General features: G+C 47.0%; 1 protein-coding gene across 1 annotated transcript in view; it reads left to right on the top strand.

Annotated features, from left to right (window-relative positions):
* Nucleotides 1-11789, top strand: part of LOC140460125 (uncharacterized) — a 44237-nt gene extending 32448 nt beyond the window's left edge. The window contains exon 2 of the mRNA XM_072554523.1: nucleotides 10542-11789. Within this exon, the coding sequence (XP_072410624.1) occupies nucleotides 10542-11516 (975 nt within the window). The 3' untranslated portion in view covers nucleotides 11517-11789. The remainder of the gene's footprint in view (nucleotides 1-10541) is intronic.
* The last annotated feature ends 846 nt before the right edge of the window (nucleotides 11790-12635 follow it).

The following is a 12635-nucleotide window of genomic DNA, read 5'->3' as shown; positions in this document are numbered from 1 at the left end:
TGGTACATGGGCGTCGCTGGCTGGCCAGCATTTGGTTCTTGACAATGTGATGGTGAGCTGCCTTCTTGAACCTTTGCAGTCCACATCCTGGACGGTGACCCACAATGTCTTGAGGGAAGGAATTCCAGGATTTGGACCAGTGACACTGAATGAAAAGTAATACATTTCCAAGTCAAGATTTGAGTTGCTTGGAGGGGTACTTGCAAGAGGTTGTGTTCCCATGTATCTGTTTTCCTGGTCCTTCTAGATGGAAGTGGTTGTTAGTTTGAAAGGCAATTTGTAAGGTGCTTTGGTAATTTTTTGCAGTGCGTCTTGTAGATACTACACACTACTGCTTCTGAACAGTGGATATGGTACCAAGTAAGCAGGCAACATTGACCTGGATGGTATGAAGCGTTTCAAATACAGTTGAAGCTGCAACCCATCCAAGCTAGTGGGGAGTATTCCATTACACTGCTGACTTGTGGCTTGTAGAAATTGGAACACGTTTTGGAGAGTCAGGAGGTGAGTTACTCACTGCAGTATTTCTGGCCTCTGACCTGCTCTTGTAGCCACTGTGTATGTATGGTTCATCTAGTTGAGTTTCTGTTCAATGGTAAACCCCAAGGCTGTTGATCGTGGGGTACTTAGTGACAGTGACATTGTTGATATAACAGGTCCGTGGTCAAATTATCTCTTTTGGGGATGAGTCATTGTGTGACATTTGCATGGCATTCATGTTACTTGCCACTCATCAGCCCATTGGATATGGTTAAGATCATGTAGCATTTCAAACTGAACTGCTTCAGTTTATGAGGAGTTGTTTATAGTGCTGAACATCTGCAATTGTTGCAACATCTCCACTTCTGAACTTATGATGGAGGAAGGTCATTGATGAAGATGGTTTGGTCTATGAACTCCTGCAGAGTTGTCCTGAAGCCGAGATGACTGACCTCCACAAACCATAGCCATCTTTCCATGTGCTAGGTATGACTTAACAATTAAGACATACAAAACTAATTGAAGGAATAGGTATGACACAACCCTCTTTAGGGTGTCTCCAGTTCAGATTTTTCTGTTCTCGAAACAATCTGATAAATGTTGACATTCGTAGCCTTTTGATCTTGGCAGTTTCCTTTCTCTGTAACATTTGTTTCACATTAGCAAGTTGAATTCTTCTGCATTTTTCAGGAAAATGTTTTACAGAAGGGAACATTCTTAATATCTGTGTAATGTTCCGTGGGAAAACTGTCAATAGTCCACCAGTTGGAGGAAATTTCTCTGAAAAGGTTTGTCAAATGCCCTGCTTCCACAAGGCCCAGTGTTCCCAAAGTTGAAGTACTTTTAACAGCCCTTTTATATTTTCCAGAATTCCCATGATAGGAGAGATGTGCCACTTATACCCACCACAAATCTCCTACAACTGGGTGCACTACAAAAGTCCGGCAGGAAGATTATCAGTAAAAAGGTCTGGTTTCAAATCATAGAGTTATAGATATCTAGAGACACACTGCATGGAAACAGATCCTTTGGTTGAACTCATCCATGCTGACCAGATGTCCCAAGCTGACCCAGTCCCAAGTTCCAGCATTTGGCCCATATCCCTCCCAGATGCCTTTTAAATATTGTAATTGTACCTATCTCCACCACTTCCCTGGCAGCTTGTTTTACATACACACACACACACACACACACCACCCTCTGCATAAAAATATTGTCCTTGAGGTCACTTATTCCCTTCTTGCTACCCACAGCACCTCCTTTCCGTCCCCCCCCCCCCTCAGCACCCCTGTCCATCCACAGCTCCTCCTGTCCATTTCCACTCTGCCACCCACAATGCCCCATGTCCATTTCCCTCTCTCCGCCCTCTGACCCCATCTATCCTCCCTCTCTCCCCTCACCCTCTGCTCTCCATCTCTCTGTTCCCTGTCTATTCTGTCTCTCCACCAACTCTCTGCTGCCCATTCTTCCACCGCCCCCACCCTCTCCTTGCCACTCATTCTCTCTCTCCATCCATCCTCTGCCCCCATCCATTCTCTCTCTCCTCACATTCTGCACCCCACACCATTCTCTCTCCTGCCCCCCCCCAACACTCTACCTCCACTTTCTCCCTCTCAGACCCTTCCCCCCATTCTCTGGGTCCCCCACGCTCTGCCCTGCAGGCCTTTCTCTCCCCCCCCAAGTCCTTCTCCTCTCCCTTACGCTCTGCTCCCCCGTCCATTCTCTCTCTCTGTTCTCCACAGCTCCACCCAGCCCCTGTCCATTCTCTCTATTCTCCCAGCCCCCGTCCATTCTCTTTCTGTTCTCCCCAGCCCCACCCTCTAGCCGCCATCAATGAGAGGAATGAATCTGGTTGATGGCAGGGAGGAGGAGGAGCTAGAAAGATAGAGAGCTTATTTGAAATTGAGTTCCCCAATGTTGAGTCTCCCAACTCTATGCAGCCCGGGCGGAAGATGAAATGTTGTTCCTCCAATTTGCAGTTTGATTCATTGTGGTAAGGGAGGAGGCCAAAGATGGTTATGTCAGAAAGGGAGTGGGAAAGGGAATTAAAATGGCTGGTGACTGGGAGGTCCGGTCGGCCTCTGCGGGCCCAGGCACGATGCTGTTTTCCAAGTCTCCCCGATGTAGAGAAGTCCACAATTGGCAAACACGTGTCAAATGCAGTACCAAAATGTAAAATTATAGCCTCTGCTGTGAAAAAAAAACAGAGGAGGTGTATAGTTTAAATGGTGATGTATTGGGATGTGGAGAAAGTGAGGACTGCAGATGCTGGAGATCAGAGTCGAAACGTGTGGCACTGGAAATGCACAGCAGGTCAGGCAGCATTCAAGGAGTAGGAGAGTTGACGTTTTGGGCATGAGCCCTTCACCAGGAATGATGTGTGAATGTAATTGAAACCAGTCAATACCAGTTGTCAGAAAGGTGCAGCAAGCAATCAGCAAGGCAAGTGGTATTTTAACAAGAGGAATTGAGTTCAGAAGTGGGATGTCTTCCTGCAGTTTCGGGGTCATTGAATGTATTCAAGGCTGAGTTTGTCTGATTTTTGAACAACAAATAAGTGGATGTTTATGGGGGAAGGCAAGGAAATGGTTTTAGAGCAGTTTCAGTCCAACTAGTCCATGCTGACTATGTTTTCAAACTAAATTAGTCCCAGCTGCCTGTGTTTGGCCCATATCCCTCCAAACATTTCCTATTCATGGACTTGTCCAAATTTCTTTGAAACGTTGTTACGGTACCTGCATCCTTCCTCTGGACATTTATTCCACACACAAACCACGCTCTGTGTTTTTTAAAACAAACTGGTGCCCCTCATGTCTTTTTAAAATCTTTCTCCACTCACTGTCAAACTTTGCTCCCTAATCTTGAAACCACCCTAGAGAAAGAAGACCCACCGTTCACCTCATCTATATCCTTCATGATTTTATAAACCTCTATAAGGTCACCTCGCAGCCTGCTGTGCTCCAGTGAAAAAGTCCCAGCCTATCCACTTAGATGTAGTTAGATTCATATCCATTATGATCTGTTCAATGCTTATGCAGGCTCAAAAAACCAAATGGCTGACTCCTGTTCCCAGTTCTCACTCTGTGTCCAGGACAGCAAGAGACTATAAGACATAGGAGCAGAGAGTAGGCCATTCAGCCCATCAAGTCTGCTCATACCATTCAATTGTGGCTCATAGGTTTCTCAATCCCATTCTCTTGCTTTCTCTCCATAACCTTCTATCCCCTTGGCACTCAAGAACATATGTCTCAGTCTTAAATATACTCAGTGACCTAGCCTCTGTAACCTTCTGTGGCAATGAATTTCATAGATTCACCACTATCTGACTGAAGAGTTTTATGTTTATCTATGTTCTAAAAGGCCTTCTCTTTACTCTGAAGCTGTGCCCTCGGGCCCGAGTCTCTAATACCAACGGAAACATCTTCCCAACGTCCACTGTATCCAGGCCATTCAGTATTCTCTGTGTTTCAATTAGATCTCTCCTGAATGTGGGCTGTTAGTCAGCATGAAGCAGACCCTTCAGGATGAGGTACAGCAGGGATTAGTTTCGGCAAATGGAAAGAGAGTATGTGGGATGGAGATTTTCAGCTTCTAGGGAATAAGAGAGGAAAGAGAGTTCATTATAAATTAGATTTGTTCAGGTGGGCCAATGGGCCGATGAGTGGCAGATGGAGTTTAATTTAGAAAAATGAGAGGTGCTGTATTTTGCAGTTGTATAAGACATTGTTTAGGCCACTTTTAGAATACTGTGTTCAGTTCTGGTCTCCCCCTGCTATAGCAAAGAGATTGTGAAACTTTGGAAGTGGTTGGAGAAGATATACAAGGCTGTTGCCATGCTTGTGACCTATAGTGAGAGGCTGAAGAGGCCAGCGATATTTTCCCTGGAGAATTGGAGGCTATGGGGTGATCTTATAGATGTTTAAGAGGGGCATGGATAGGGTAAATACCCAAGCACTTTTCCCCAGGGTAGGGGAGTCCAAATCTAGAGAGCATATGTTTGAGGTGAAAGGGGAATGTTTTAAAAGGGACGTGACCGGCAAGGTTTTCGTGCAGAGGATGGTGCACGTGTGTAACAAACTACCAGATAATGACAACATTTAAAAGGCATCTGGATAGGTACATAAATAGGAAGGATTTAGAGGGATTTGGGCCAAATGCGACTAGGTTAATTTAGAATATTTGGTTGGCATGACAAGCTGGGCCGAAGGGTTTGTTTTCATGCTTTGTAACTCTAATCAGCTTTGCTGAAAGCAGTAGAGTCAGCGCACTTTCAGAGCACATTTCAAAGATGTTTTGCCCTTACTGGGAGCAATAGTCAATAGATGCATGAGTAGGCCATTCTGCCCTTCGAGCCTGCACCACCTTTCAATATGATCATGGCTGATCATCCTTAATCAGTATCCTGTTCCTGCCTTAGCTCCATAAACCTTGATTCCACTATCATTGAGAGCTCTATCCAACTCTTTCTTAAATGAATCCAGAGACTGGGACTCCACTGCCCTCTGGGGCAGAGCATTCCACAAGGCCACCACACTCTGGGTGAAGAAGTTTCTCCTCATCTCTGTCCTCAATAGTCTACCCCGTATTTTTAAGCTGTGTCCTCTGGTTCGGCACTCACCCATCAGCGGAAACATGTTTCCTGCCTCCAGAGTGTCCAATCCATTAATAATCTTATATGTCTCAATCAGATCCCTTCTAAACTCAAGGGTATATCAGCCCAGTTGTTCCAACCTTTCAGCGTTAGGTAGTCCCGCCATTCAAGGAATTGACTTTGTGAACCTACGCTGCACTCCCTCAATAGCCAGAATGTCTTTCCTCAAATTTGGAGACCAGAACTGCACACAGTACTCCAGGTGTGGTCTCACCAGGGCCCTGTACAGCGGCAGAAGCACCTCTTTGCTTCTATTTTTTTTTCTCTTGCACGTACACACACACAGAGGCACAGTCACACACTGATCCAATCTCCAAAAGGAAGGAAACACCCGAGTGGGCAGTGACAAGCAGTGGCCCTTCACATTAAAGGGCAATGCTGTGTGACCTCTTTGCTTCTATACTCAATTCCTCTTGTTATGAAGGCCAGCATGCTATTAGCCTTCTTCACTACCTGCTGTACCTGCATGCTTACCTTCATTGACTGGTGTACAAGAACACCCAGATCTCTTTGTACTGCCCCTTGACGTAAATTGATTCCATTTAGATAGTAATCTGCCTTCCTGTTCTTGCCACCAAAGTGGATAACTATACATTTATCCACATTAAACTGCATCTGCCATGCATCTGACCACTCACCTAACCTGTCCAGGTCACCCTGTAATCTCCTAACATCCTCCTTGCAATATCCTCCTGCCACCCAGCTTTGTATCATCAGCAAATTTGCTAATGTTATTACTCATACCATCTTCTATATCATTAATATATATTGTAAAAAGCTGCAGTCCCAGCACTGATCCCTGCGGTACCCCACTGGTCACTGCCTGCCATTTCAAAATGGAGCCATTTATCACTACTCTTTGTTTCCTGTCAGCCAACTAACTAACTTTCAATCCAAGTTAGTACTTTTCCCTCAATAGCATGTGCCCTAATGTTGCTCAATAACCTCCTATGTGGGACTTTATCAAAAGCTTTCTGAAAGCCCAGGCACACTACATCTACTGGATCTCCCTCATCCATCTTCAGAGTTACATCCTCAACAGATTCCAGAAGATTAGTCAAGCATGACTTACCCTTCATAAATCCATGCTGACTCTGACCTATTCTGTTACTACTATCCAGATGTGTCGTAATTTCATCCCCTATAATACACTCCAGCATCTTTCCCACCACTGAGGTCAGACTAACTGCTCTATAATTTCCTGTTTTCTCTCTCCCACCTTTCTTAAAAATGATTCAAAACTAGCCACCCTCCAATCCGCAGGAACTGATCCTGAATCTATCGAACTCTGGAATATAATCGCCAACGCATTCACGATTTCTGGAGCCACCTCCTTCAGTACCCTGGGATGTAGACCATCAGGCCCCGGGGACTTATCAACCTTCAGACCTAACAGTCTCTCCAACACCAATTCCTGGTAAATATAAATTCCCTTAAGTTCAGGTCCTTCAGCCACTGTTACTTCAGGGAGATTGCTTGTGTCTTCCCCAGTGAACACAGATCTGAAGTACCAATTCAATTCTTCTGCCATTTCTTTGTTCCTCGTAATATATTCCCCTTTCTTCAAGGGCCCAATTTTAGTCTTAACCATTTTTTTGCCTTTCAAATACCTAAAAAAGCTTTACTATCCTCCTTTATATTTTTGGCCAGTTTACCTTCGTACCTCATTTTTTCTCTGCGTATTTCCTTCTTAGTAATCCTCTGTTGTTCTTTAAAAGCTTCCCAATCCCCCGTTTTCCCACTTATCTTTGCTATGTTATACTTTTTCTCTTTTAACTTTATATGTTTCTTAACTTCCCTCATCAGCCACGGCCACCCATGCCTCCTCCTAGGATCTTTCTTCCTTTTTGGAATGAACTGATCCAGAATCTTCTGCATTATACACAGAAATATCTGCCATTGTTCCTCCACTGTCATCCCTGCCAAGGTATTGCACTATTGAACTTTGGCCAGCTCCTCCCTCATAGCTCCATGGTTCCCTTTATTCAACAGAAATACTGTCACTTCTGATTGTACCCTTTCCCTCTCAAATTGCAGATTGAAGCGTATTGTATTATGGTCACTACTTCTCAATGGCTTCTTCACTTCGAGGTCCCTGATCAATTCTGGTTCGTTGCACAGAACAAGTTACAGTGAAATCTTTAATTTGTGGGACAGCAACTGAGTGAATGAGTACATCCAGAATTTTAGTGGAAAATGGGAATTCATTGCACTGTGGGGATGAAGTGCTTTACCGGCAGTAAGTACAGTTTGCTGAGTGGGGTGCTAAGTGAAGGGTTAGGTGGGTTCTTGTTTTAAACTGCTCATTTCTTTCAGCCTCCAACATTGTATTTCCACTGCTGTACATCAGAAGGAGTGAATCAGTCACTGTTATCATTAGAAACCTTACGGTTTTCAGTACCTCAGGTATTACATTGTTTTCAAAGTTTGGGAGAAGATTTGTAGCTCGGGTGCTCATTGTTGTGGTTCTGTTCGCCGAGCTGGGAATTTGTCTTGCAAACGTTTCGTCCCCTGTCTAGGTGACATCCTCAGTGCTTGGGAGCCTCCTGTGAAGTGCTTCTGTGCTGTTTCCTCCGGCATTTATAGCGGCCTGTCTCTGCCGCTTTCAGTTGTCATTTCCAGCTGTCCGCTGTAGTGGCCGGTATATTGGGTCCAGGTCGATGTGTTTGTTGGTAGAGTCTGTGGATGAATGCCATGCCTCTAGGAATTCCCTGGCTGTTCTTTATTTGGCTTGCCCTATAATGGTAGTGTTGTCCCAGTCGAAGTCATGTTGCTTGTCGTCTGTGTGTGTGGCTACTAAGGATAGCTGGTTGTGTCGTTTCGTGGCTAGTTGGTGTTCGTGTATACGGATCGTTAACTGTCTTCCTATTTGTCCTATGTAGTGTTTTGTGCAGATCTTGCATGGGATTTTTGTACACTAGATTAGTTTTGCTCATGTTGGGTATCGGGTCCTTCATTCTGGTGAGTTGTTGTCTGAGCGTGGCTGTTGGTTTGTGTGCTGTTATGAGTCCTAGTGGTCGCAGTAGTCTGGCTGTCAGTTCAGAAATGCTCCTGATGTATGGTAGCGTGGCTAGTCCTTTGGGTTGCGGCATGTCCTCGTTACATTGTTTCCTGAGCATTTTAAAGTTTACTGACAGCAGCGGGGTTTGGGCCGTATTCACTGGAAACGATTAAGCAGACAGATAACACACATACGAGAGGGCAGGGTGGGACTTGTCTTTTGATTTGGTGGAAGGTGGGAGGTTCTGCGCGCTGAGATCCGGGGCAAACATGACTGCAATAAATCATTCAATCTCCACAGTGTGGAAGTAGGCCATTCAACCCCTCTGAAGAGCATGCCATCCAGACGCACGCCCACCAGCTCCCTGCCTTGTCTAGTAGTTTCTGTTGGTGGATGAGACTCGGCCATAAAATTAGGGGGAGTAGATTTAAGGTAGAGTTTAGGAGGAGCTGTTTTTCCCGGAGAGTAGTTAATCTGTGATGGGTGAGGGTGGATTGGCCATGCTAAATTTCCCCACATGGTCCAGGGATGTGCAGATTAGGGTGGATTCACCATGTTAAATTACCCATAGTGCCTAGATATGTGCAGGTGAGGTCTATTCGGGGGATAAATATCGGGCAGGAGAGGAAAGGGAATGGATGTGGATGGGTTACCCTTCAGAGGGTCGGTGTGGTCTCATTGGGCCGGGTGACCTGCTTCTACATTGTGCGGATTGTCTGACGGGAAAGGATTTTTGCAAACTGTGCAGAACAGTGCGGTTCGTCAATTCGGAGCAGGCGCAGTGCGGAGCCGCCGTTCGCCCCGCCCCTTTGTTTCGTCACGCCCTATCTCGTGGGCCGTCGCTCGACACTTGCTCCTCCCACTGTCCCGGCCGCACTCCGCCTCCGTACCCGCCTCTCGCTTCACTCTGTCGCCCCGCCCCTGACCCCAATCGTCTCTCCGCCCTATCGCTCCGCCCCCTCCTCGCTGTTCGCCCCTCCCCTTCCTGTCTCTCCTTTTCCCGCATCGACCCATCGATGACGTCACAACGCGGAAGTGGCTCTGCTCGTTTCAGAGTAAAACCCTTTCGCTGAGCAACTGTTCAATCTAAGAGGGAGAAAATCTGTTCACTGGTAGCAACTGGAGTGAATCCAGGGAGGGAGCAGACTCTGCAAACTCAGGTATGTGCCTTAATTGTCCGGGTGAGGAGGGACGGAAGGATAGGGTGGGGCTGTTTTCCCCAGCCCGCGCCAGAATCTTAGGGGTAACCTTATAGACTTTTATAAAATCATAAGGAGCATGGATAGGGTAAATAGACATGGTCTTTTCCTTTGGGTGGGGGAGTCCAGAACTAGAGGGTGATTGGTTTAGGGTGAGGGCGGCGTGGGAGGGGGCGTGGAGATTTAAAAGAGACCTAAGGAGGCAATTTTTTCACAAGGTTTGGTCGGGTGTGAATGTGTGTATGGAATGACCTGCCAGAGAAAGTATGGAGGCTGGTATCATTTAAAAGGCATCTGCACGGGTGTATCAAAACGAACGGTTCAGAGGGCCAGGGAACACGTGCTGGCCAATGTCACTCGATTAATTTAGGATATCTGGTCAGCACAGAATAGTTTGACTTAAATGCCTATGTCTGTTTCTGTGTGTATATCTCTATGATTCTGGCTTTCCAGTAACGTTTGCCACGTCTGTATGTTCTGTTTCTCTCTCTGGTGTCGTTGTTAATACCTTGAAGTCTCATTATGCTTCCCTTCCCGGGGACATTAACCATTTCTTGAGGTTGTTCCTCAAGAAGCTGCATTGCAGGCTCATCCTGAATTGGCACACTTTATTTTGCTTTCCAAATCAGACCTGCTCACTCTCAGCATTATGCCAATGACGTGAAAGATATTAACTTTCAGGTGGAGTTTCAGAGAGATAAGCCTTGACGTTTTTGCTTTTCTGCACTTGTAAAATCCTGAATCAGCACCTTCAGGAGAATTACTTAAAGTGGAGTGAGAACAGAGGGGGAGAGAGAGAGAATGGGATGACGCTTTATGTTTTGTGGAATAATAAAAGAAAAGAATGTTCTGCAAAAAGCAGAACTGACAGTGATGACTTAATATTCTCTTTTTACAGCATTTGAAGATCTGAAGACAGAAGTTTCAAAATTAACTGTAACGTCAACTCTCCTGCTCCTCGGATGCTGCCTGATCTGCTGAGCTTTTCCAGTGCCGTACTTTTTGACAGTGACTCTCCAGAGTCAGCAGTCTTCACTTTGGTGTCAATGTCTGACGGTCACTCAATCCATCAGGACCACAACGATTTTTTACTGTGATTCTGTGAGAAGGAGCAAAGCTTTTTGGTTCCTGTTTGAGTACATTTCCAGTATCAGTGGGACTGGATGAGAGACCTACTGTTGCAGTGCACTGAGTGTGGAGAGTTTAACAGCTATACCGCCTGTTAAGAGGAAATCACGGTGCGAAGGGGCTCTACACGCATTTGTGTGCGGCTGAAGCTTCGGTCGTGGAGAAATCTGAGGAATCCCGCCCTGTGGAGAAACCATGGAAGTGTGGTGACTGCGGGAAAGGCTTCTGTGTCCCATCTGCCCTGGAGACTCATCGGCGCAGTCACACCGGAGAGAGGCCCTTCAGCTGCCCTGAGTGTGGGAAGGGCTTTACCCAGGCCTCTGCCCTGCGGACTCACCAGCGGGTCCATACAGGGGAGAGGCCGTTCCCATGTCCCGAGTGCGGGAAGGCCTTCAGCAATTCCTTCAACCTCCAGACCCACAAGCGACTCCACACTGGTGAGAGGCCGTTTTCTTGCTCCGAGTGCAAGAAGGCATTCAGACATTCCTCTGACCTGCTGACCCACTGGCGGGTCCACACGGGGGAGAGGCCCTTCAGCTGCCCCGAGTGTGGGAAGGCCTTCAGCAATTCCTCCCACCTGCTGACTCACCAGCGGGTCCACACAGGGGCGAGGCCTTTCACCTGCCCCAAGTGCGGGAAGGGATTTAGTCAGGTGAGCAACTTGTGGAAGCACCAGCGTCTCCACACTGGGGAGAAGCCCTTCAGCTGCCCCGAGTGCAGGAAGGCCTTCAGCAATTCCACCACTCTGCTGACCCACCGGCAGATCCATATGAGAGAGAGGCCATTCCCCTGCACAGAGTGCGGGAAGGCCTTCAGCAATTCCTCCATCCTGCTGAGACACCAGAGGGTTCACACAGGGGAGTGGCCCTTCAGCTGCCCTGAGTGCAGGAATGGGTTCAGCGATTCCTCCAATCTCCAGACCCACCAGCGGATCCACACTGGGGAGAAGCCTTTCAGCTGCACAGAGTGTGGAAAGGCCTTCACCCGCTCCTCCCACCTGCGGAGGCACCAACGAGTTCACGTGCCATCACAGGGTGATTGGAGGAGCAACAACTGAGTGCCATTAGGGACTGGACTATCAACCCAGTTCCGGGGACTCCTGAGTTTGAATCCAGCCATGGCAAGATCACGGAATTGGAATTCTGTCAGAAATCTGCAGTTCAGAATCTGATGATGAAACCGTTTTTAGGGTGGGGGTCCTATCTGATTCACGCATACTCTTTTTTTAGGGAAGGAAACTGCCATTGTGGGAAAGGATTCATTCAGTCACCCAGCTGCATCCTTTACCTGGTCTATCCTACACGTGACTCCCGATCCACAGCTGTGTGGTTAACACTACACTGCCCAGCACCTCCCCTCTTTCCCCCCCCCCTCCCCCCCCCCCCCACACACACTCAGCCCCTGGCAGATGAGCAGGGAGAAACTTACTAGGAGACAGGGTATGGGTTGAAATTGCTGAGTGAGGCAATACTTCCTCCAGGTTACGGCTGTACCAAGGATCCAATTACAAAGGGACAACTCGGTGATGACCAATAGTAAAGAAAGTGAGGTAGGATGGGGGAGTGAGGAGTATGTGTGCTTTGACCTTGAGCTGTTTAAAAAGCAGCTACTTTTTCTACACCTTTTTAGATTAGATTAGATTAGATTACTTCGTGTGGAAACAGGCCCTTCGGCCCAACAAGTCCACACCGCCCCGCCGAAGCGTAACCCACCCATACCCCTACATCTACATCTACCCCTTACCTAACACTACGGGCAATTTAGCATGGCCAATTCACCTGACCTGCACATCTTTGGACTGTGGGAGGAAACCGGAGCACCCGGTGGAAACCCACGCAGACACTGAGAACGTGCAAACTCCACACAGTCAGTCGCCTAAGGAGGATCTGAAGCTTTAACAAAGTTGGGTCACAATAAAGATTACCTGAACTTACCGTGGGCTCAGACTCTCATTCAAAGTTTTGAGCTCCAAGAGGATTTTTGTTTTGAAGCTGTTCATTTCTTTCAGCCTCCTGCACTAAGTTTGCAATGTTGTGTATCAGATGGAGCAGTGAATGGGTAGCTAGTATCATTAGAAATTGTAAATTTTTCAGGAGTGCAGGTACTGTGTTGTTTCATTGGCATTGTAAAGTTTACTGGGAGGTATGCGCTGTGTCCACTAGAAACCACTGGGGTG

This window comes from Chiloscyllium punctatum, chromosome 36 (assembly GCF_047496795.1).
Source record: "Chiloscyllium punctatum isolate Juve2018m chromosome 36, sChiPun1.3, whole genome shotgun sequence".
Classification (NCBI taxonomy): domain Eukaryota; kingdom Metazoa; phylum Chordata; class Chondrichthyes; order Orectolobiformes; family Hemiscylliidae; genus Chiloscyllium; species Chiloscyllium punctatum.
This window is presented reverse-complemented; position numbering and strand designations above follow the sequence as displayed.